Below are 24390 nucleotides of genomic sequence, written 5' to 3'. Positions count from 1 at the left end.
TTATTATTATTATTATTATTATTATTACTCGGGTAATGTAACAGACTTGGTTTAAACGATACAACCGCATTGGAGGTGCTACATAATCAAATGCCCACTATGTCTGACGTACTTACGGTAGTCTTGAAGGCGCTTGGAGAAATGTAGTATAATAATAGCTTCGTACACTTTAGATTTTTATTTTGTATTAAGACTACAAAAACAGAAGATTACTCCTTCAAATAAAAAAAATAAAGTCCATATAATGAGCATTCACAGGGTAGTTTCCTTAGAGTGTCTTTAATTACAAAATGTTAAATAAATATTGTAGTTAGAAACATATTTAAGTAAACAATCAAATGCAAGACCTTAAAATGAAACTGCTTTTACTCAGCATGGATGGTGTCTAAGAACCTGTACGCTGCGTCGGAACCTCAAGAAATGTTCCGGACATTAACGAAGCAAGGAAGACGTAATAGAGTAGGTGTTGAATGCGGTTGTGTTAAATAAAACCACGAATATTGAAACGGAGTTGGAAAACCAAAATCAAAACTGAAACTGATTAATGACTCCATGCACTCAATGTCCTAGTTTTTGTTTCTGTATTGTGCCTTTCACTGGACTGGGCGAATCTCAAAAGCAAGAAATACATGTCTTATTTATCCATCAAGAGGGCGTTAAAGCCAGATTTCCTTTACTTTTCCGAGGTTGTTTCTAACAATTGTAACAGCTTTTCTATCCAACATCTTATTAATTTCTTATAATTATGGATTTAAATGGTTCCACGTCGACAACCACAGGACGTCAACGAGAAAATGCTGTTCGGGATAACTTTATCACGATGCCCGTAAAGAAAAAAAGCAGATGCCCCGTGTTAACGAAAAACGGTGGATTGAAAACCCGTAGCAAGTTTTGCGCCGTGGAGTTGAAAGGAAAGAAAGAGAACCGATTTAAAGACCCCGAAGAGCTTTCAGAAGGAGGTCTACAACGTAACGCAAAAGAAGGGCGAGAGAAGAAAAAGGGGTTTTGCAGGAATTCAGAGGAGAGCCTTCCGGGGTCATGCCAGAGAAAGTCTGAGATGTGGGGGAGCCGGGTCCCCTCACTTGAAGAAGGATGGGGAGGAGGCGCTGGTCAATTTGTTGAGACATCGTTTAAAGTATTTTGCAGGGTGTTAGAACCCTACTTCACAGAATCACGCTACTGTTCCGGAGTTCCAGGATCTTGAAGAATCGCCCGCTTCCCCACACTCACCGCGCAACCATAAAGGAGTCTGGCACACAGCACGTGGAAAAGTAACTGTGTCTGTAGATGGATGGTACCAGAGAGAGCTGTCGGCATCCTTCCTAATTCTAGGTATTTCTGTTTGCTTCTACATCCCAGCAGATAGCAGGGTACAGCCTGCATTTCTTTAATCTAAATGGGAGTCCTCTTCCACACACAGTACCTAGGAGATGATCCTAAAGTGCCTTGAACGCGCTCTTGATAAATTCGTCATATCGGAGGATAAGGTATTGCTTGTGATTGTTGAGGATGGGTCAAACGTTTTTTTTTTAGAAAAAGCCTTGAAACGAAGTGGGGAGACTGTGGTGAATATTGGAGATTATTAGGAGGACTGGGAAGAAGAGTGTAGGGATCATACTGATGCTTCAATAGAGGGCGGAGAAAGCGTTCTTAGCGGTGAGTACAGAGATTTTATTCGTTTTTTCTTCTTCCTGTTTGAACAACACATGACTTTTTAAGAATTCTCCTAACTGCTGTAAAACTATATCCATTTTAATAATAATAAATCCCGAGGCTTTAGGACCCACACAGACTGCAGGGTGAGCCTCCCCTGCTGGCCCCACTAACCAGCAGCAACCTTAGTTTTTAGACCCAGGAGGTACTGAGTACCATCCAGGTACTGAAAAGTTTCACACCTGCTTAGTTTCAGTGGGTTGTCAGTTGTGAATTGCAGGGTGATATGGCTGCTAGTAAGTCTGCCCTGCCTGCCTAAGATCTTTAAGAAAAATAAGCATATACAGTACATTCCCTCGCAAAGTATCATAACTACTAAAAAAAGTGCATATAATCTGACTTATGTTTCACAGACTTTATCTGTACTTAAACTATTTGTAAATTTTAAGTTACATAAATATATATACACACATGAAGAAGCCAGTTTCCTTTATTGAAATTCATTTTTGGACATTCCTGCTTACAGTATTTCAAATGTCCAGTTTAAAGACTGGAAACAAAATCTATATTTTTTCATTACAGGGTGCTGATAATGTGGTGCCAACAGCACAAACTTTCAAAATTACATTTTGCGGGATGTTGAACTGTCCAGATACAGAAGAATCCCAAGCCTGGCACACACACAACAGTTTCTCATTACTAATACCTATAGATATCCAAGCAATACACAGCAATCTAAGCAATTTTAGCCATCAGCTATATCACCCTGCAACTCATAACTGGTAACCCACTGGAGCTCAAGTGGTCAGTACCTGGATGGGAGACCTCCTGGGAAAAACTAAGATTGCTGCTGGAAGAGGTGTCAGTGAGGCCAGTAGGGGGCGCTCACCCTGCACTACATGTGGCTCTTAATACCCCAGTCTAGTGAAGGGGACACTAGGGCTGGGCAATATGATCTCAAATCAATATCATGATAATTTCACACATTTACCTCGATATCGATAAATTAACGATAATTGTTTTTGTAACCCTTGATATGATATGCTGAAAGATCATGTTTTAAATATGCTAAACTATTGAAGCTGCACACACTTCATCTTATCTCAATGTCTTACAAATCATTTAAGGACATAATTCATGGAAACACAAACAGAATAACTTTTAATAAAAAAAATATTGAACATTTTAACATATTGCACAATGAACATTTATGAAAAATATAGGACTTTGAATATTTATTAAATGCCGACTAAATCTAAATGTTTCACATTTTATAGATTTTCAGTACAAATTATGCTAGAAATCAAAATATGCATCTTATGAAAAAAGATTACTTTTAAATTGTTTTACAGTAAAAGGCAAGTTGAAGTTGCCTGAATTACTAACAAAAATATAAAATAATGTTTCACATCCATTGTGAACTTTCAAAATGAATAATGTAAATAAATAAAATCCTCCCTTATGTTACTCTTTCGGTGTTCATGCAGCACTTGTAGGCCTTTTACTCTTAGTTTTGATGAAACAAGTTGCTCGTGTTACGTTTGGGCGCAGAAACGGTTTTCCGACAGTTTACATCCGACTTATTTTTGTTCAGTATCCTGTTTGCTATAGCCAAAATAGCACCAAACGATCGACACTGCATCTTTTTTAGATACCAGCTCATCTTCAGTTGTACTTGACTCTTCCCTGCCTGACTGGGGTTCAGCATGAGCGACCCTGTTGTCTCATGCCCGGCACGCTTCTTTGTGTTTTGAATAAAGAACGAAGGTTGGTCGAGGCAGAAGCATGTGACTGGATATGACGACTGGGTGTTGTAGTTTTTTTAAGGGGACCGCTCATGAAAGCACGCATGAGTAGGGAAAGCTTTTACATAAGCAAAATTAGGTCGGTGTGAAATTCTTAACGTCGGTAGAGGTAAAGTTTCGGTATATCGCCCATCCCTAGGGGTCACTATACTGTAAAAAGGCGCCATCCTTCGGATGAAACGCAAAAAGGTCACGACTCTCTGTGGTCATTAAAAACCCCAGGGTGTTTCTTGAAAAGAGCAGGCACTGGCATCCTGGCCAAATTTCCCATTTGCCTTTACTAAGCATGGTAAGTCGGATGTAAACTGTCGGAAAACCGTTTCTGCGCCCAAACGTAACACGAGCAACTTGTTTCATCAAAACTAAGAGTAAAAGGCCTACAAGTGCTGCATGAACACCGAAAGAGTAACATAAGGGAGGATTTTATTTATTTACAATGGATGTGAAACATTATTTTATATTTTTGTTAGTAATTCAAGTAATCCTAGTAATCCTCATCTATGAATTGGCTCCAACACTCTATTCTCTGGTCTTCTCACTGATAGCTGGTGTGTGGTGTGTGTACTGGTGCACTATGGCTGCTGTCGCATCATCCAGGTGGATGCTGCACATTGGTGGTGTAGGGGAGTCCCTATTACCTGTTAAGCGCTTTGAGTGGAGTGTCCAGAAAGCACAACACTTAACAGAGCCAGAACTTTGGTGAGCAGTGCTCTTGAATCTTCAGTAGTCCCAGGTAAAATCATGTCCAAATGTGGTAAAACATTGTCTTTTGACTGTAAACAAAACTGGAGGTCTGATCCCGTGTAAAACTGAAAGACCTGTTGAAAGTTGTTTTGAATGAGGTTCTTATAGAGCTTTGCATGCAGCCTCTGTCCGAGAGTCAGTGGTCCGAATTGGAGGAGCTTGCAAACATCTCTGCTCATGGAACAGTGTTACACGGAGAAGCAGGCTTTCTCTGAAGTGGTGCCCTCCATCCTGAACCTAGAACCACAGCTGCAGACAGTTACAGTGTCAGAAGAGCTCAAGCAGGTTTTGCGGGAGGCACTACAGTACGTGAGCGTTTTGCAAGCATACCGGAGCTGCAGTCAGTAAATTTCAATGTTTCACCCACAGCAGCCTGCTTACCAGACCCAGCTATTTCTCCTCACACTTGACATGAAAATACTGTTAAAAGCTGCAGAAGAATCTGCTATTAATCATTGAATGCACTACCCCAGTGTGCCAGGTGATACCAGTGATGTTACTCATGGGAACAACCAGATCTGTGCTACTGCTGAGCCAGAGGCCCCAGGGTGTAATACTAGAGACGTTCAGGTTTTGGGCTTCTAAGGTTGGCAAGCAGCTCAATTCAACATCTGGAGATTCACAAGTGGTCCATTATGAGTTTTCTACAAGCATGCTGGAGGTAAAACAGAACAGAATGTTCTTTTGTGGGTCTTCTTTAGAGTCCCGGCGATCCAGAGAGTCTCTTTACTCACACCCTTCCACAAGACCTGGCTACTGGCCCAGTGTCACAGACGTTCACAGACAGGTTCTTTTCCATAAGACATCATTTCCCTTCTGGATCCAGCAGTGAGTTGGCTGTGTCCTCCGAACAAAGAGCATTTCTGCAGCTCAGTAAAAACCTGTTGCTTCATGAACTTTTCTGTCTAATATTGCCTAATGTTGTGAGGGTAAAAACCTGTCCAGCCTTTAACAGATAGCTGCTGGTCCTGGTGAGAGTTGCAGCAAATCTGAGCCCATTCTGAAGTACAGGATGCAAGTCGGGATTGAATTTTCCTACTCTGGAATTTATTTTCTCTGCTGGGTAGATAGTTACTTTTTTGATTCAATAAATTGCTTTGACATGACCAGAAAGATTCACACGTCTCAATTTACATGTAATTGTATTGTGTGATAAAAGGAATAGGAGACTTACGACAATTTTTATATATCAAAGAGAGCCTTTTTTGACACAGTAAAGCTCTATGGCAGTTCTTTTCAATCTCTCCTGATTGTGGGAAAACCTTTCAAGAAATCCCTTATTTTAAACATTACATTTAATTGAATTATTATAATGGATTGTTTCATTATGCTTTACTATGATTAAGTAATGCTTGATATTATATATGCATTACAACTTGCTTTACTATTATTAAAGCAAGATTGCAGGCCAGTGATCCTACTATAAGCTTCATCACAACAGATCCACTGTGAGTGTGTTTGACTTGAAAAGATTCCCTTTGTCTTGCATTCATTTTAGACAGTGTCTGAATTTCACGAGACCGCTGGTTAACTCCATTTCCAATCTATCCATTTTCTGATGCTATTTTGCAGATTTTCCAGTAGAGGGCAGTATAAGACTACGCAAGGTCCTTGTGCCATTTGCGAAAGCGACCTTTTTGTATAGTAATGTATATGTATTCTTAATAGGCTAAATAGGGGTTTTGCACATCTTTGAATTCGTTTTTTTTTTAAAATGAAGCCCACAGCTCTCTTAAGGCCTATTACTGTACTTAAATTTCTTTAAGAAAGACTCTATGCTTGTCTGCTTTGAGAAAAATAAAGCTTTGATTCCGGTTATTCATCAAATGTTTTAGATTAATTGATTATTCAGGACTGACTGTGATAACCCTGAGAGACCTGGACTTGCATAAACACAAAATAATTTAATTAAAGATAGAGATTTTGTCCTGTTGAATGTATAGTCTTATGCAACTTAGAAAAAGGACCATAATGCCTTGTTTCTATTCATGCAGAGTTTTGTGCCATGTATTTGCAACATATCCATGCCATTGGTGTGTTAAAGGCTAATCCTGATCAGCCCTCTGTTACTTGCTGTCTTGGGTGTTCAATTTCTAATGTGGCACGATGCTACAGCCAGATACATTGTCATCAGTTGCAACAAGCTGGTAGACCTCGAACCATGACATTTCACCAAGTTCATTGGGAAGTTCCAAGTTGGACAGTTTGGGCAGGGATGTCTAGCCACAACAGAACTGCACTTGTGATTAATCACAAGTAGACAAGTTGTCCACTCTGGTTGTCTATCAAGTGCTGGAACCTGATGTGTCCTGATGTGTCAAAATTCCAGCAGGATAACACTACAGTATGTCTTCTTGTTTTAGGGTGGCTTTCTTCCAAGTTGAGAACGTGTTAATTTTGCTGTGGATCTTCTGTTTGCCAGGCTTAAACCCCATTAGATATGTGTGGGAGCTGAGACAACCTGTGGCATTTAAGACTTTGAAACCAGTGAACAGGCACATACTTGTCCAAACATTATTACAGGATTAGGATGGAATCCCAGAATACTGCACTTGATGCAGAGCATACACCACCCTTGTACAGCTTGTACATTGTCCATCAGTGACAACACACGCTACTAGCCCGAGACTTTCACAGACTTTTCCCGATCATGATGGATGTTAATCATCGAACGTATGTACCTGTGTCATGTCAGTTCAGGTGTGGCTTGGCAACTTGGAGGTTAGCACTTCTCCCTCACAGCTCTTGGCTTCCTGATTTGATGCAGGCGTGAGGCACTTTCTGGGTCCCTATTGTCACGTGTTTGATCCAGGGGCTACGTCTTTCTCCCAGTCCAATACGGTCTAGCTTCAGCGGTGTCTTTGTCCCCCATCTGCAAGATGTACTGTATGTGAGACTGTATACATCCCATTCAGGACTGTCCGGGTCAGGCTCTGCCTTACTGTGACCCTGTATTGAACTTAGCAGTCATTGAAAAAGAAATAGTGTCTGTTTATAAAATATTGGTGCACCTGCTACAAAATTGGTTGTCATTTTCTTGATAATAACTTTGTGAATTTCTTATTTTATATGTAGTTTATATGGTCCAGTATGTATACAATACACGGTGTTATACTATACATGGCCTGTCTCTGATTGACTAACCTAGGAAGTGATGGTAAAAAGGATAACTCTGTTGAAAGTTTTACTATTTTATTATTTTGAAAGATGTCTTTTTGTTTTGATGTACAGTAAGATTTTGTTGCTGTGTCCGGACGGTGAAGTTTAAAAACAGCAGTGGTGGCTGTGATTGTTTTGTAAAGGTTTTTGTAGTTTTGTAGTTAAGAAAGAAGACAGAACACTACTTGATCTTTTATTATTTATAAATATTGTTTTATTTTACTGAAATATCCATACTAATCCCCAGGAAAACAGTTTAAAAGCCTTCTATGAGAATTCCGTACAAATTCATTTAACAAATCTCTTCCAATTGAGATAAACTAAGAACACAAATGTGTGATACCATATAAAACAAAGTGTTTTAAAGTTTCTTGTATATCTTACCAGAGTATCTTATCGATACATTACATCATTTCTGTTTATGAAACAGAGTAATAACACAAACATGCAAATCAAATATGATGCCAAATGCTTGTTAGGCAACAAGTTAAATACATTCAAAATGCTAGAATAAGAACATGTACTGTAAATGCTTAAGCTCCAAAATAACAGTAGTTTTTCAGAGTAACAGAATTATTGTAGCACTTTATCTTTGACCAGCATAATAAATAACATTAGTATCATAGCATAAAGGCAGTTAGTAAAAATGACCATACAGAATTATCTACAATAAAAATTGAAAACCAAAAAGTATTTTGCAGGTAGAACAAAAGAGGGTCCTTCCATCTGTATTTGTACATTTGTACAGGGCTTAAAAATAAGTTGGGTCGTTAGCTTATTTTCTTCTTCAATCCATCTTCAGACTCAAGAGGTGACAGAATTTTACTGAACAAGTTGGTTTGCTTTTTCCCTAGGAAAAAGAAGGAAAGAAGAGTTTTAAAAACAATTTTTAACTTTTCAACATAATATAATATAGAATTATAATTTTGCTCATGTATTTAAAAAAGAGACTATGATGGAACTTAAAGACTGCTGATTAGTAATTGTAATAAAAACATTATTATTATAGCCTAATACTAGTATTATAGCATTTCTTCATAAATGCATATGCATTTTATATTAGTTTTTCATGGGCTTAGAAGTGTGAGCATAGAGAACTAACACCAAAAATGACACTTACTTCAGCCATTCGATTCTGTTCATCACCCAGTGTTCTGCTGGATTAGCACAGACAGATTTTCCCTTGACAGTGTGGAACCTGCAAGTGCAGATATTGGTAGCATATCAGCATGGTTGAAAAAAAATACATTTATAATATCATCATAATACTCTTTGAGGAGAGCACTGTGCACAATATACTGTAGGTCATCTTAATCACCACTCTGACTTCAAAGATTACACGCAAGTACACACATGAGTCCTTTCATTTGTTTGCTTCCGTTTGTGTTTCATTTACTTTGCTCTTGTGCTCTTTTGTGGGTTTTAGTTACTAGTGTGTACAGATCATAAGTTAATTGTATGCCGTAGTTTAAATGTTAAGACATGTACGCAATGTACAGTGAGAAGATGCTGACTAAAGAATGCAGTTGTACTGCAAAATGAAATGTGCTGGCATAAATACAGAGACACAGCCTAAGGTACAAATAAGATAACTGTACTTGTGGGTGCCAGTGCTGTTCTTAGCCCTGTTGTTCTCATTTGAACGAATGTGTTTAGGCAGTAGTTGCCACAATAATAAGTTGGACTGCAATCAGGTCGCTCCCTTACAAATGCACCTGTGTCAGGTGCTAACTTGGCATGTGCGATGACTTACACAATTGCGTCAATGTTGCATCTGTACTTGACAGTCTGAATTGTGTAGCCTGCAATCAGATGGCGTGGAAACGGCTTCTTTGAGTATGAGAGACAACAGTTTCCTTGGGCTAAAAGAAAAAAGAAAAGAGAAAGGAGGTTTAGCATCCAGGCTGTGATTCCCATTAGTTAATTAGTTACTTCCAAAGTAAACTGTGACCTTTTTCCTTAGGAAACAGGCCTTCTGTAATTTATTCAGTAACATTTTGAAAGTTTTGTCCACATTATATCAGTTGAAGACCTAGCTCTTAAATCTTACAGTGAAGACAAAATGACAGGAGAAAAACAAAAGAGCAAAGAAAGTGACTCCTAGAACTGTCTTTAATAAGTGGTGTATTTTACACGTAAGGCTAAGTCTTTTTAAAACAAAGTAAAATACAACTTGATCTTAAAAAAATCATTATTACTCAAAAAGGCCACTGTATATCTAAAATGTATTTATTCTTACTGGTTTTAGCTATTTAAGCTAAGTAAGTGAATACAATGCTTACCTGCTTCAGAGTGTAGGGCTAACAAGTTCACTGTCAGAAGTCCAAACAGTATGACTGTGATGAGATTAGAGCTTGCCATTTTGTTGTTAAGGTACAGTCAGCAACCTTTCACAGTAAGACGAGATCTGTGTTCTACGAGCTTTGCTATGAACTAACCTAACAGGAGGCCACATTTATACAGTACAGGCAGACTCAGGAGTTTCCACAGGTCATCAAAATTAGAACCTGTTTCGTACATGGGGCTTTCTGTGATGAGGCGCGTATATGGAAACAATATTCCTAAATTACTTCCTCCTTTTGTTATTGTTCAATCTTTTCCCCTTGCATTTTTACAGTGGAGAAATTTTTATCTGGCACGTGGCATGGAATTTCTACATTTTGCAACATTCTTTTTATTATATACAGAAGATTGTTTACAACGGCATTCCATTTTCTACAAATAATGTTTTTGTCGCTTTTTTTAACAAAACCAATGCTGATGATTAAAACAATAAACATTGTTTTTCAGCGGTTTTCTCTTCTTTTGCTTAAATGTCACTTTAGAGTAATTTTTAAGCAGTTTTGTGCAAAAACATTGTACCTCCTAACACAAAAAAACTTCACCAGCCCACATCTGAATTTTTAATCCATTTGATTTCCAAGTATAATTCTTATATTAATAGATATTCATACACTGTTGTAGGTTGGGTGCATGATACCATTTAAATTAAACTTTGCTATAGCTACTGTGTTTGAGCTGTAATAATGGAGGGAAGTGCTTAATTTGGACTTTATTTATATATAAATATTAATATTTAATTGTGCACCACATCTTCTTTTCCCCTCTCATATCCTATTACCTTGCAAATAAGGTAGTAAATAATTGTAAACTCCACGAACTACTTCATGTCACTGCTAACCTTAGTAAGAGATCTTCAGTAAATATATTTGAAAAAATACCTTCTTAATTGAATATGAGATATTAGTGCACATATAATATACTTACTTAGCAGAAGCTATATTACATGCTTACTATATTATATACTTACAATATTACTTACTCTTAACTGGTATGATTGCTGCTATGATAATAATAGAAGGAAATAAAACAAAGATTCATTTTGTTAACATGTGTATCTCGCCTGGCTGCCTGTAGAAAAGAGCTTTGCATAATACCAAAATAAAAGCAGGCAGAAAAGGAAAAAATAAAATGTTAGTGTCACATTTAAAAAAAGACATGCAGTTATGCCTGATCTCTGCGGAAACCCCCTGGCACACTCTCTTGTTACTCTCTTTCACTGACCTTTGAAACCCTGCGCTGAGGAAGTCTGTTAAAAAAGGACAGAGAAGCAAAATGAGAAAAAATGTCTGGTTACCTGTTACAATATACTGTACAATGCATTTTGCAATCCCTGAAATAGTGTTGCCAATTTTCCATTTTGTAGATAAATGTATAGATTCATAGTTAATTATTCATAATTTATAGATTATATATTATAACTTATAAATAGATTTAAAACATGTTTATATTTTTTATTTTGTCTATTTTGAACTGATCATATTCAAAGTGCAAAAGTAGCTTGACTTTGTATAGGTTAATGGAGTAGTTAACATTATTGCGTATTTCTACAAATGTTTGCTGCATACTGTACTTGAACTAGCAAACATGAAGGGTGTCAATACATTATGTTTAGGCTGCAATAATTATGCTATTGAATATATTACATCATAATTTTAAAGGTGTTTGAAGCCAGTGAAAACTAGAGGAAAGTCCAACCTGGATGTTTACATTTAAAAACAAAACAACACAAAGCCGATGATGTAATCCAGTTTGTTGAATGGGCCGGATCCTGTTGGGAGTTTTTCTAGTCTGGCTTGTTTGTCATCTTTGGCACTGGGAATGTCACCTACAGTATACCCACAGATTGCATGAGTTTACAGGTGTGTCACCATATCTCTACCCTGCACACTGGAGCTAAGAGATTTTGCTTAAAGTAACAGCCACCAAAAATTTATTAACTCAGAAGTTTTGTTTAAGCATAAAAATTCTGATGCGATTTAGACAGTTTTTTCACCTGCTGTGTTCATTTTCATTTTTAGATAATTATTTATGTTTCTATTCATTATTTTTTTTCCCTTCAGTATAGACCGGTTCCACAAACTGGTGCCATATTGAAGTCATTTAAACAGGGTGATCACTGAGTGTTTTTTACCTCCAATATGCAAAACCCCAATTATGTTGTAGTGATTTTACTGATACCTTAATCATTTTATTTTAATTTAATGATTAATTCTAATAAATCTGTATCTGTATAGGAGAGAGGAAAAAATGTATTAATGTTGAGGAACTATATAATGTATATTTTACAGTGAATTGTGAATTGTGGTGTTTAAGGTTTTGAAGATCCTGTCCAATGGAAATTAAAGATTACTTAATGACTAACTTATATTAGAAGCTTATTAACATTTATATGTATAAATAACAATATTATTTTAATAATGCACACTATGAGGAAACTATTGGAAGCTTTAAATTTGTTGTTTATGTTCATAAGTAATATACAGTATATTGTACATCCTTATTGTATTACTAGGCTTTTAAACAGTATTTTTTTAATAATTGTTTTTTCAGTTTTTGATGTTGAACACTCAATGGCCTTTACTTCAGAGACGCACATTTAAACTATTAGAAAAATACACCCATAAAGAAAAGTCTGTTTTTCTGTACATTATTCTAAAATAAAGTGCAACTTACTCTGATGCTTTCCTTACTAGACTTACTTACACTGATTCTATGACAGTAAGATAATCCACAATGCCAACTGGCCAAGGCCTCAGTACTGCACAAGCACAAAGCAGAAGCAGTTTTTTACTTACTATCAAAACCATCTATCACAGTCCGTACTTCAGATGAGATGTTAAACTGAGGTCCTGACTCTTTGTGATCATTAAAAATCCCAAGGTGTTTCTCGAAAATATTAGGGGTGTAACCCCGGCGTCCTGGCCAAATTTCCCAGTGGCCTTTACCAATTGTGGCCTCCTAATCATCACCATCTATGAATTGGCTTCATTACTCTGCCCCACTGACAGCTGATGTATGGATGCTGCACATTGGTGGTGGTGGAGGGGAGTCCCCATTACCTGTAAAGCGCTTTGAGTGGAGTGTCCAGAAAAGTGCTATAGAAGTATAGGGAATAATAATTATAATATTATAATTATTATTATTAACCAATAAGGTAGTGCTGTTTGACCTGCATGGCCATTAACACATTACTCTGGGTACTAATTTATTAAAAACTCACCTCATGATTTTAAGACAATTTCTGCACTAAAGATGGAGTGGTGCTAATCAATTCTTCTTGATTGATTTTTCACACAAGCTTATTTTGTGCAATTACAGTTATATACTGTACAATACATTGTGTGTGGTTTCACCAAAGTAAGGAATAGTTTCTATTGACGAGACTTTATAAATGTCAAGAGACAAGGTAATCATTGTATCTCAGTCTTAATTTTAATTTTTCCTGTGTCCGAGGACTACGTGTAGTTACGCTGGGGGGCGTGTCCAGTGTGGAGGCGGAGCCCTGGTAGAAGGGCGACGCCTGCCTTTTTTAGTCCCAGCTGTCCCAGCTTCCAGCTGATGAGCCCCAGCTGGGCCGGTCCTATAAAGGCACACTGGACATGCCCCCCGGAAGGGGGGGAGAGATTTGCAACCGTGTAAGGTTTTCTTTTTGCCTGTCCCATCACGCACTTTCGCTGGGGCAGTAGCATACACACGCATTTTTGTTATGCAGCAGTTCTTGTTTTGTTTTAACCTTGCGTGCCCTCCTCACCAGACTGGCCCCGCTAAAGAGGGTACAATATGTCCAGTCTGGTCACCGCTGTGCTAGAGGCTCTTTTTTTCCCCAAGCTGGACGCTGTTAAATACTGTAGGTAAAACCCAGCCTGGAGGTAACGCAGCGCAGCAGCATACTTTCTTTTTGCTTTTTGTTTGTTTTTTCCACTTTTGTATTATTTTTGGTCCCTGTTGACCTCACACCGGTGTTTCCGTCCCCTCACCGGGGGCGTTCACTTTTTACCAGTGCTCGGTGTGGCGGCTCCGACTACACACTGTCACAGTGTTGAAAGGCCAGTGGTTAATTTAGAAACCAGAAAAGGTCTTTCTGATTTCTCGTCTGGCATGGGGAGGCCATATTTATGAATCACCAAACAATCTTTAGGAATCACTTGGTTTCTCTAAAGTCGTCTTTTAATGTGGCATTTTTTTTTAAAAGAATGGGAGTATGTTTCACAAAAGTGACACACCTTTGGTTATTTTCTACAATTATCTACATTGTTTTCCATATTTATTATTGTCATGTAAGTGCTAAGTCGGGTTTATTTAAAATAACCCGATCATCATCACTCTATTCAAATGCATCCCATTTCTCTTATTTTATAGGAAACATCTCACAACTGAAGTAGAATTTGAGGAAGTATATGGGTTCATACAGTATGTTGTTAGTTATTGACTGGAAATGAGCATACAGTATATTAGAGACACAGTGTTTGGTACAGTAGCTGTGCACATTGTATGCTTAAAAAACAATGCAAGAAATCAAAATAACTTTTTTAGCACAATACCTTTTTATTTTTTTAATTGTGATCTCAAATATTTTTATTAAACACCCTTCAATCTAGAATCATTCTTTGGAGACTTTACTGTCTAGTGGTGACTATGGTATACTGTACATGTGAAAGAGAATGAGACCTGTAAACTTTCTCCACCTTTGTTTGTGATTGCAGACAATGTCCATTTAACACACTGCAAGCTCCACAGCACCAGACAGGAGAGGTAGTTCTGACTGGACAGTAGTGAGTCTCTCAATGATGTCACTGCATGTCTCAGGAGAAAGTGTTTTCTGGAGAGTTTAGAAAGTAATGGATGACTTATCCTAATACTACCTTCCGGAGGTCTACCAGTGCTGTGCACCAGTGTTTGGGGAACCCTGGATGGAAATCATCACAGTATTGTCTTTGAGAAGGGTAACCAGACTAATTCAATTTTAGCATTTTTGAACATGAGTTATGAAGCTACTGTATAGACAAACCTGAATTTTATATTTTCAAAATATTTTCATTAATGAGGGAAGAAACATGGACTTGCATGCTGGATTTTTAATAAAATGTACACTGCATAGTTTTACATTGCATTCAATGTGAATTCTGAAATGTACAACACATGTCCATTTCCATATGAATAAAAACATCCTCCAATGAACATACATTAAACTTTAGTTTTTAAACATCAAAACTTAGCTTATGACAACTATATAAGAATATGTTAGCTTTTTAGATATTTCATTATTCCTTTGATCTTACATATTAGAATAGATGTAAATACTCTGGTTCACATAATTAATTAATTTAAATATCAGCATAAATATATTAAAATATGTTTTGTCATTATCACATTTATCATAAACACTTTTATCATTAGATTAGCTACTTTTATACTATCTTGTTTATGAATGTTATTTCAGTGCAAACAACAGAAAAAAATAAATGACTTTTGTTCGTTCCCCCTTTCTAATAAATTAAGACTGTGAATGAAAGTATTATTGTTGGTACAGCTGAAGCATCGTTTCCTCTTTTCTTCATGAACCATTTTCATATCTTCTCATCTTTAAGACAGTGCCTCTGCTTTGAGCCTGAAAAAAGCAAACAAGAACAGTCAGATAACATCAAATTATACATTCGTTTGCCACTTATATACATATCTTAATTGTAACATAATTTTAAAGGTAATGTAAGAGCATTTGTTTGAGGAATTACTAAAATTGCAACAGTTAATTCAATAGAGTGTCTTATTTTTACAACCTAAAAGTAAGGCTTTTAGAAACTACTTAAACATGCTAAATTTGGAATCATTTCTAGGTTGTGGTAGATCATTCTGCTTTCTAGTACATGACACATTAAAGATAGTAGGACTTACTTAAGACGCTGGATTCTGTCCATCACCCATTTCTGGGCTGGATCAGCACACACATCCTTGTTTTTGATTGTGTGAAATCTGGAAATGAACAGATCTTTAATTAGAATACATCAAAATATTCCTGTTCTACATTTTCATGTACTGTACCTCTTAATATTTCTTTTTCGAGGTACTGCTCTTTCTATCATTAAACTACATGTTGCCTCGCAAGAAGAGTGGTGGTGGCTCTGCAGCTAAGGATCTGCGCCTGTTGCTGGAAGGTTGCCGGTTTCGTATCCTGCAGCTGGCAGAGGAGTCCTACTCTGTTGGGCCCCTGAGCAAGACCCTTAACCCCAGCTGCTCCAGTGGTGCTGTATAAATGGCTGACCCTGCGCTCTGACCCCAGGCTCCTCTCCCTGTCTGTGTGTCTCATGGAGAGTAAGTTGGGGTATGTGAAAAGACAAATTCCTAATACAAGAAATTGTATATGGCCCATAAAGTGATCTCACTTTATCTAAGAAGAAGCAATGATAAAAACTTTTAAGATGGTTTGTACAAGTGTTTTTTAGGAATTTATTGCGAGAGTGTAACTCAGATTTTTGTCTTATGAAGACTCCATTAAATGACACTGAAATTTTGGCACTAGCTTGATTTGGATAAGTGTTTTATGTAAGAGGATTTAAATATAAACCAGACAACCATATGAAAATATTTAAAATATTCTGTATACTCACATTATTGCTCTAATGTTGCAGATACCATGTACAGTCTGTATTGTGTAACCTTTGATTCTGGAGAATGGCAATTGTGATTTTGAGTAGCCTGTACAGCAGTCTAGAAATTGAAAGAAAACAAGCAGTTAGAATTACTGGTAACCAGACTGAACATAAAGACATCACATACTGTAATAGAGAAAAAACAGTTAATGTAACTGACACGGCAAGCACATTTAATAGCTTAAAAGTTTTAAAAAAGCAATAATGAAAAGCGAACCAGTTATATACAGTATACAACACACGTCTTTAGATCTGGACAGAGTATATGTAGAAGTCCAGGAGTTGTACAATGAAAAAGAAAGTAACACTCACAGGCTGCAACCTGTTCGCTGAACAAGTTCATCGACAAAAGCATCATCACGGTGACAGCAAACAGTTTAAATTGGGTCATCTTCTCTCAGTTCTTTTTTCACTAGGTCAGAATGCTTGAATGAATGAACAGATCAGAACGTTAGAGTTGTGTTCCTCTCTTCTGTCCTTCATCTTTAGCGGCGCCTTTATATCGAAGAGGGATGAAAAGTTTCCAGCGGGTTGTAATGGTATTTTCCGATCTTGCATGTAATTCCCCTTTTAAATCTCTGCACCTTGTCCCACGCTAATGGAAAGGGAGAAAATGGGGGAAGAAGGAAGGAAGGATCAGTTTTGTCTTTCGAAATAACAAAAAATATTTAAATTGGTGTCTTAAAATAGTTAAGTGGTCTCGTCCACAAATATGCCCATACCTAGGCTAACTGTATTAATTGCGCCTAATAAATTAGTTAATAACCTTGTTTCAAATATATGATGACATTACTTATGTCTACAGGTGTCTTGTTAGAAGTATTGAAATAGGTAATGGTACACAAAATGGATTGGAATTGTGAGACAATTGCATGTGCAGTATGAAACATGCTGATTTGAAAACACTCATGTCATGGCTATAGGTGCATGATACCTAAATCTGAATTGAGTGCAATGGTAAATTTAAATAATGATAATTCAGGCAGTTAATGTATGAAATGTTCTCTTACTGTAAATGCAGGAAGGTTTTGAAAAACGGCTGAGTGGCTATCAAAAGTACTTATCCCCCTTGCACTTTTTTACATTTTACTATATGGAATAATAATGTCTAACAGTATTTAACTGGGAATTTTTGCTATGGATTGAAAAAAGCACCATTAATGTCAAAGTGAAAACAGAAATATACAGATCCTCCTAAATTCATTATACACATAAAATGGAAAATGATTGACTAAATATTCACACTCTTTGAGATAATATTTGGTAGAGACAAGTTTGTCAGACATTAAAGCCATATTTCTTCTTGGAAAAGTTTCTACCAGCTTTGCACATTTGTACTTGTTTTGCACATCCTTGTTTGCAAAAATTACTCAAGCTCTCTCAGGTTGGATGGGAAAAGTTGGTGAACAACAATTTTTAACTCCCGCCACAGATTGTTGATTGGTCCACTCCAGAACATTGACTCTCCACTGTGGCTTTAGCTGCATGGCTTGGGTCATCGTCCTGCTGGAAGATGGTTCTTCTCCCAAGTCCCAGGTCTCTTGCAGACTGCAGCAGGTTTTCTTCCTGGATTTCTCTGTACTTTACTGCAGCCATTTTTCCTTCTCTTTCTTCACACTTTTTCCAGGCCCTGACGTAGGGAGGCATCCCCATAGCAAGATACTGCCACCACCATGCTTCATAGTAAGTGTTAGAATTTTGTTTTCACTTTGACTTTATAGAGTGTTTTGTGTCAATCAGTGGCAAAAAATCCCAAATAAATACATTGTGATTCTATATTGCAACACAGTAAAATATGAAAAAGTCCAAGGGGTGTGAATAATTCAGATTTAGAATTTGTAATTTTGTTGAAAGTTTATATTGGTGTCAGTTGTACTGTATCTGCAAAACCGTCCCCTTGGTATTTAAGGTTTATCAAGACTAGACATGCTTTTCTCCTCCATCTCTGAAATTAGAGCACTTCAAATGAAAGATGAGACTAGGAAGTGTTGGGAGCTCATATCACAGCAGGAGCACGAGACCTGTTTTTTTTGGTGTGTGACCACATAAGGGTAGGTGTTTGTTTTCCAAATACAAATCCAAATACGACCAAATAGTTTTTCCCTGATGCCAGAAATGTACCTAATGCCTGCTCACTATTGAAATGTTTTTGACCTTTGAAAGAGCTTAAATAACTCAGACATTAACATAAGAGACCACCGCAAATTTACATAGTTCCTCATAATAAGAATTTGATTAAACACTTCAAAATTCAGTTGCTTGAACCACACTGAGGTTAGAAAGTTATCCTGGAACTAGAGCTATGCAAGTTTGGAACAAACTGTAATCCATTGTTGTGTTGGGGAAAGTGCTTCCCACAGGTGGAAAAGAGAATGATGAGGTTTTTGAGTAGTAATAAACTAGTAATGATGATTTCTAATTCATAGTTATAACATTAAGGGTGGCACAGTGATGCAGTGGTTAGTATTTCTCCTCACAGCACTGGGGCCTTGGGTTAAATTCCCAAGATATAAAAAATATCTGAAATAATCCTAATAATTAACTGTAATTTTAATATAGACTATATATAGACTGAAAGATTGTCAAGATGAATTTGCACTTGATTAGTTGAAAGAAAGGAAAGTAAGTATGACAATATGAAAACGCCAGTCGAGTTAGAGACTCATGACATGGAAAATTAAAAGGAGTGGTAAAAAAAAGATTTACTGCCATGTTGAAACCTGCCCTGTCCTAATGAGAGAGCAAATCAAAATTGTTGGACACAAATGTTTTAGAATATTATTTAAAGTCCCTGAAAAAAATGCTTTCATGTTTAATCTGCTACATTTAAAGGTTGTATTTCACATTTCAAGAAAAGAGTCGTAAAATTAAGAGTAGCATAGGAGTGCGACCCCAATATGTTTTTCATGGAGATATACATATATCACCCTGCAGCTCTCAACTGGCTACCCACTGAAGCTAAGCATGGTGGAGCCTGGTCAGTAACTGGATAGGAGACCTCCTGGGAAGCTGTGGTGGTGCTTAGTGGGACCAGCAGGGGGCACTCACCCTGCAGTCTGTGTGGGTCCTTATGCCCCAGTATAGTGGCAGGGACACTATACTGTAGTGGGCGCCATCTTTCGGAGGAGACGTTAAACCGAGGTCCTGACTCTTAGTGGTCATTAAAGATCCGTGGGCATTTCTTCATAAGAGTAGGGAGTTATCCCGGTGTCTGGGCCAGATTTATCCCCTCGTTCTTCCAGTGTCCCCATGTGTGATTGGCTTGCACTTCCCCTGAGATGGACTGGCGCCCCATCCAGGGGGTACACTGCCTTGCCCTTGTTGCTTGCTGGCTAGACTTCGACTTCCCGTAACACCGTATGGTATGGTTTGATCGGAAATGAGTTCATTTTAATTATAGTTTATCTTTAGATAAACCCATATTTAATATTTAATATGTAGCTGTAACATACAGAAAAGTAACAGTAGAAACTGGTTTAGTTTGTAAGTAATCTAAAACTAAGTGTCATATTCATCCTCAACCTAAATCCCAATTCAATGATGGTTAATAATCTGACCAAGATGCAAGAACCCAGCATGGAACCTTGTGGAACGCCTTGAGTAATTGGAGCATCATCAGGTTTAAAACAGCCAAGATTTAAAAAAATGGCTTCTATTACCCAAAACAACTAGAACACTGATCCTTTATTAATTTTAATAATCCAGTAGAATGCCATTATTCATAATATCAAAAGCTGCACTTATTCCAGAAAGGCAAGCATAGAGTCATAATCCATCAAGTAAGTTATTACCCACCTTAATAAGGGCTGTTTCAGTAATGTCCCCTTGTTTAAATCCCAAATGGAAAGGTTTAAATAATTCATAAATTGCAAGATAAGATTGCAGATTGTCTGCAATCACCTGTTACATAATTTTGCCAAAAATGGATACATTGGAAGCCAAAGAGTAAAGAATTATAAAGTTCTATTTTTCTTTACACAGGTGTAAAAGCAGTTAACTGTATGTCTACAAGGTACAAAACCAGACTTCAAGACTTATTGATTAGATTAGTGCAAGGGAGACTAGATTTGAACAGCAGTATGGGAATACTGTCCAAAGCACAAGTAACATGTGATATAAATCAAATTTCTCCACATCAGTATTGAGTGTATTTGATTCAATTGCAGAAGATGAGATCCACAAATGATTATTAATAGTGTGTATTTTGTTGTGTAAAAGTGCTTCTTGTTGAGGGAAGGAAGGCAGACTTACAGTACAGTAGCTGGTCCAAGCATTTGATTGGTGGTTGAGAAATCAGTTGTAGGGTTACTGTGACGCCACTCAATATCTATAGTACAATGAGGATCTGGCTGCCTTAGGGTCATCCCTACATCCCTACAGGTCTTCTACATCCACAAATGCTCAAGGTGCTCTCTTGCTGCTTTCGTAGAATACAACTCATTTCAGGAAAAGCATGGGTGGGGATGAACTAGTACAAGAAATTGGAAATGTTTTAGAAATGTCTACACCCAAAGAATTAACCAAATATGAGGTATGACCATAGTTATGCTTTTTTAGAGCTGACAAGCTGAATAAGTTCAAGACATTGTCCACTGTATCTAGTGATCTTGGAGAAGTCTAAAGGGCCATGTTAGACAATGCCTTGCAGGGTTTTGCTTAGGTGAATCAAGTCCCATTATTGTCATGTCTACGTCGAGTACTCAGCACTAAAGCTTCTTGGCCAATTTAATGGCAGAAGGTAGTGACACACACTACTGTGTGGAATTGATTATCTTCGAATCCTAGAGATTCACGATGGGCACCAGACAAAAGATTGTATTTTTAGTTTTTAAACTATGGTAGTTATTTTAAAATACGCATTTAATTCCAAATAATTAATGAGAATACGTGATAAATCTATGTGGTTTTATTTGTCTGTTTAGGGAAAGAACATAGTACACTGAACGGAAGCCTGTCATGTGCAATGGTGTTCTGCTTGCAGGGGAAAAACTCTTATTTCCCCACAGCTAAATGGGTCACGGTGAATCAAGCTGTGAGCTACATTTGTATCTTCTTTCTTCTCTCACCATGTCATAAATTTCCCTTTATCTCCCACCCCTGCTTTTCGCCTATGTTTTATAACTTTCAATTGACTTTTTTTAATTTAGAATGCCCTAGATTTCTTAAATGACTTAGTTCACCGCCAAAGGGCAATTTCTTTGTCTGAGGTTCTTAAAATTCCTCTTGAAAAATTGCCATGTGCTTATTAATGCTTTTATACTTGAAATATCTGGTTTCACAATAACCAAGTACCTCATGAGAAAAATCTGGTAATAGAAGTGAATTTATAGACAGTAATACAATATAGTAATACAAGTGAATACCATACTTTCAAAGCTTTTTCTTAATTGTGATGTGAGATTATAGAAATCTAAGATAATAAAATGTTATTATTTCGTGAAATACCATCAGTACGAGTACCATTTTTTTTTCAAACAGAGTCAAAGCATAACAGTTATTGAGAGAAATTATATAAATACCAACTTCCCTCTGATTGTTTTATTTTAGAGAAGTCTAATCACAGTGTGGTTGATTTGTTCCCTAAATGTCCTCTACAGTAAAATACACATAAAAATGTTAACAGCCACTGTCAAAATCATATCAGATTTGACTTGTCCTACTCCAAGCGATAAGTAATAAAAACTTTGTGCAACGATACTTTAACCAGCATACAGTATATACTGTACAGATCATAATTTTTAGTAAGGTGCACAAATTCCTAACAAATTCCCTTCAACTAAAGTTGTGTATGTAGATTCAAAACTTATGCTTTTCAGATGTTGGAAGAAAAATTGCTCTATGCCACAAAATCATAAAAAAATGCACATTGAAAAAAAAATAGCATACTTATTAGCTGAATTGTCAAGTAGTCACATGTTCCAACAGTTGAGATAATTTCGAAATTTACAACGAATTCCATCAACTCTACCCATTCCTTAACAAGGGTGTTTATTAGGCTCTGATGTGTTACCCCTGGGCAGCACTGTCAGAATTCGTTAACAGTATTAACCATATACAATGGAGCTGACTATCACTAACTTCTGAAATTACCTGTTGCGCTTATTGATGATATGTTCAACGATTTGCTGTTTCATACCTAAATTATCTTATCAAAGGAAGTGAAAGTGATTCATGTTATTGCTAGGTTATTTTGAGCATTCAGATGAACCATCAGTTATCTTTTCAAAGTTGTACCATTTCAACATGTTTGGCAAGGTACACGTAAGTCAACTGAGGATTATGACAAGAAGTCAGATTTGCATTAGTTTTTATGGAATATTTTAGAATTTTAATAAATGTGTTAAACATCTGCTATTCTTAGTAAGCAGTCAAAATACAGTATAATTTAGAATCACAGAAAAGTCTGATGGAAATCAATTATATGGTTTATAAAAGTAATCAATATTAACAGGAGTGTAACAGTAATTGAAGTGATATTTTCTCAAAAATGAATCCATCGATTCCATTATATTGTGGCCAGATGTTTTAATTTGATATTGAGAGCAGAGGATAACAGGAGAAATATGTACTGCAGAGTGGACTATTGAAATGATCATGCTATTTGTTTATTTATGAGGCTACCAAGAACCATAAGTCAGTCCCCTTTGTGATTTCATTTATTTTTGCATGTACTGTTTGTAACTGGTATTTCAACATTTTCATGATTTATGTTTAACTTTTCTGTAGCTCACTCTTTTATAATCACATGGCAGAATATGAACCCTCTAAACGTGCTATACTGTATATACTGTATTAGCATTGAAGTTACGTTTGTAGATTTAATTTTTGTCAGATAATACTGGAAGCACGTAAAGAGTTGGGGATTTTCTATACCCAGGAAGCATTAGGTTTTCGAAGGAACTCGAAGGTTGTGGTCCCCAGGTGACCTACTTTAATTTTACCATTATGCAATAATTTCCCTAATGTTCCTGTCATGAGTGAGGTATTTTTGAGAAAGAATGGGAGATTTCCTATGGTAAAAAATGTATAAAAAGAGGACCCCGACAGAAAGACACCAGAAGTGTGCCGCCAAAGATAGTTCATAACTCGACAGCTAAGGCAAGAATCGAGAAACCCCAATGGAGCGTCTTATCTTAAGCGTTACAATAGTCCTGGCAGTTCTGATGACACTGACTTCAGTCGCTGAATCTCAGAGTAAGTGGAAAACCATCACTTTTCGTTTTAATAGCTTTGGAGAAGACCCATCTGCCAGCAGAACGGAACCACTCCTTGTGAAACCTGAATGTGCAACTTTACATTCGTTACTCGGCTTCTTCTGGTTTGATCTCGAATGCACCAGATTTTGTCCGCATACTGCGGCCCCGATTTCATTTTTTACTGTTTACTTGTTGTTTGTTTGTTTCTTTGATTGTAGATTGTAGTAAATGCAAATAACATCCTTCTTCCCCCCCCACAGGTCCTGTAAACTGTTGTGTGTCTTATTCGGAAAAGCCAATCCCACTCAAAATAATAAAAGATTATAGAATTCAAGATACAAAGGAATACTGCAACATCAGTGCAGTAGTGTAAGTACAGTTTTATCTCTATTTCAACTTGAATTGTAGCAATATCATATTTTATCTGTTTACTGTAGATGTCACTCTCTTATTTTGCTCTGTGACTGTACCTACTGTACATACTTTCCTATACCATTTACATTACACTGTCTATTACAGGGGTCTCCAGCCCTTGTCCTGGAGGGCCCCAATCTAGTTTTATAAGACACCCTGAAACATGTACTGTATGTTTTTAGATTTACAACACTTTTCAGCTATAGATCAATGTAACAAGTATTTAAGGGACCTCAGAGAACACGTCAGGGCTGTGAAGATTAAAGATCGCTCCAAGCCCATTGTTTCTCATTTCACCTCTGACGGCCACGACCACTCTAATCTCTCCGTCTGTGTTCTCAAAGACGGTTTTCCCAACTCATACATCAGAAAGACCACCGAAACCAAAATTATTCTGCAGCTAGGATCACACATTCTCCCTTCCCTTAA

The 24390-nt window shown here is 37.0% G+C and overlaps 2 protein-coding genes and 1 long non-coding RNA gene across 3 annotated transcripts; 1 reads left to right on the top strand and 2 right to left on the bottom strand.

Moving 5' to 3' along the window:
• Positions 1-602: 602 nt before the first annotated feature.
• LOC107079121 (uncharacterized) lies at positions 603-23887 on the top strand. Its single transcript, XR_001480090.2, has 3 exons — positions 603-1332; positions 1534-1656; positions 23808-23887. It is a non-coding gene; the product is annotated as an uncharacterized lncRNA (long non-coding RNA).
• On the bottom strand, positions 7547-9806 carry LOC107079119 (C-C motif chemokine 20-like). Its single transcript, XM_015361062.2, has 4 exons — positions 9644-9806; positions 9115-9223; positions 8482-8559; positions 7547-8211 (listed from the first exon to the last, which is right to left on the bottom strand). The coding sequence occupies exons 1-4, from the start codon at positions 9720-9722 to the stop codon at positions 8184-8186; spliced, it is 294 nt and encodes a 97-aa protein (XP_015216548.2). The 5' UTR covers positions 9723-9806; the 3' UTR covers positions 7547-8183.
• Positions 14765-16896, bottom strand: LOC107079120 (C-C motif chemokine 20-like). The gene is made up of 4 exons (XM_015361063.2): positions 16664-16896; positions 16310-16409; positions 15597-15674; positions 14765-15312 (listed from the first exon to the last, which is right to left on the bottom strand). Exons 1-4 carry the CDS (start codon positions 16740-16742, stop codon positions 15288-15290), a joined length of 282 nt encoding a protein of 93 aa, XP_015216549.1. The 5' UTR covers positions 16743-16896; the 3' UTR covers positions 14765-15287.
• Positions 23888-24390: the final 503 nt, after the last annotated feature.

Source organism: Lepisosteus oculatus, chromosome 13 (assembly GCF_040954835.1).
Source record: "Lepisosteus oculatus isolate fLepOcu1 chromosome 13, fLepOcu1.hap2, whole genome shotgun sequence".
Lineage (NCBI taxonomy): Eukaryota > Metazoa > Chordata > Actinopteri > Semionotiformes > Lepisosteidae > Lepisosteus > Lepisosteus oculatus.
Note: the sequence above shows the minus strand (reverse complement) of the source record. Positions and strands in the feature narration are given on the sequence as shown.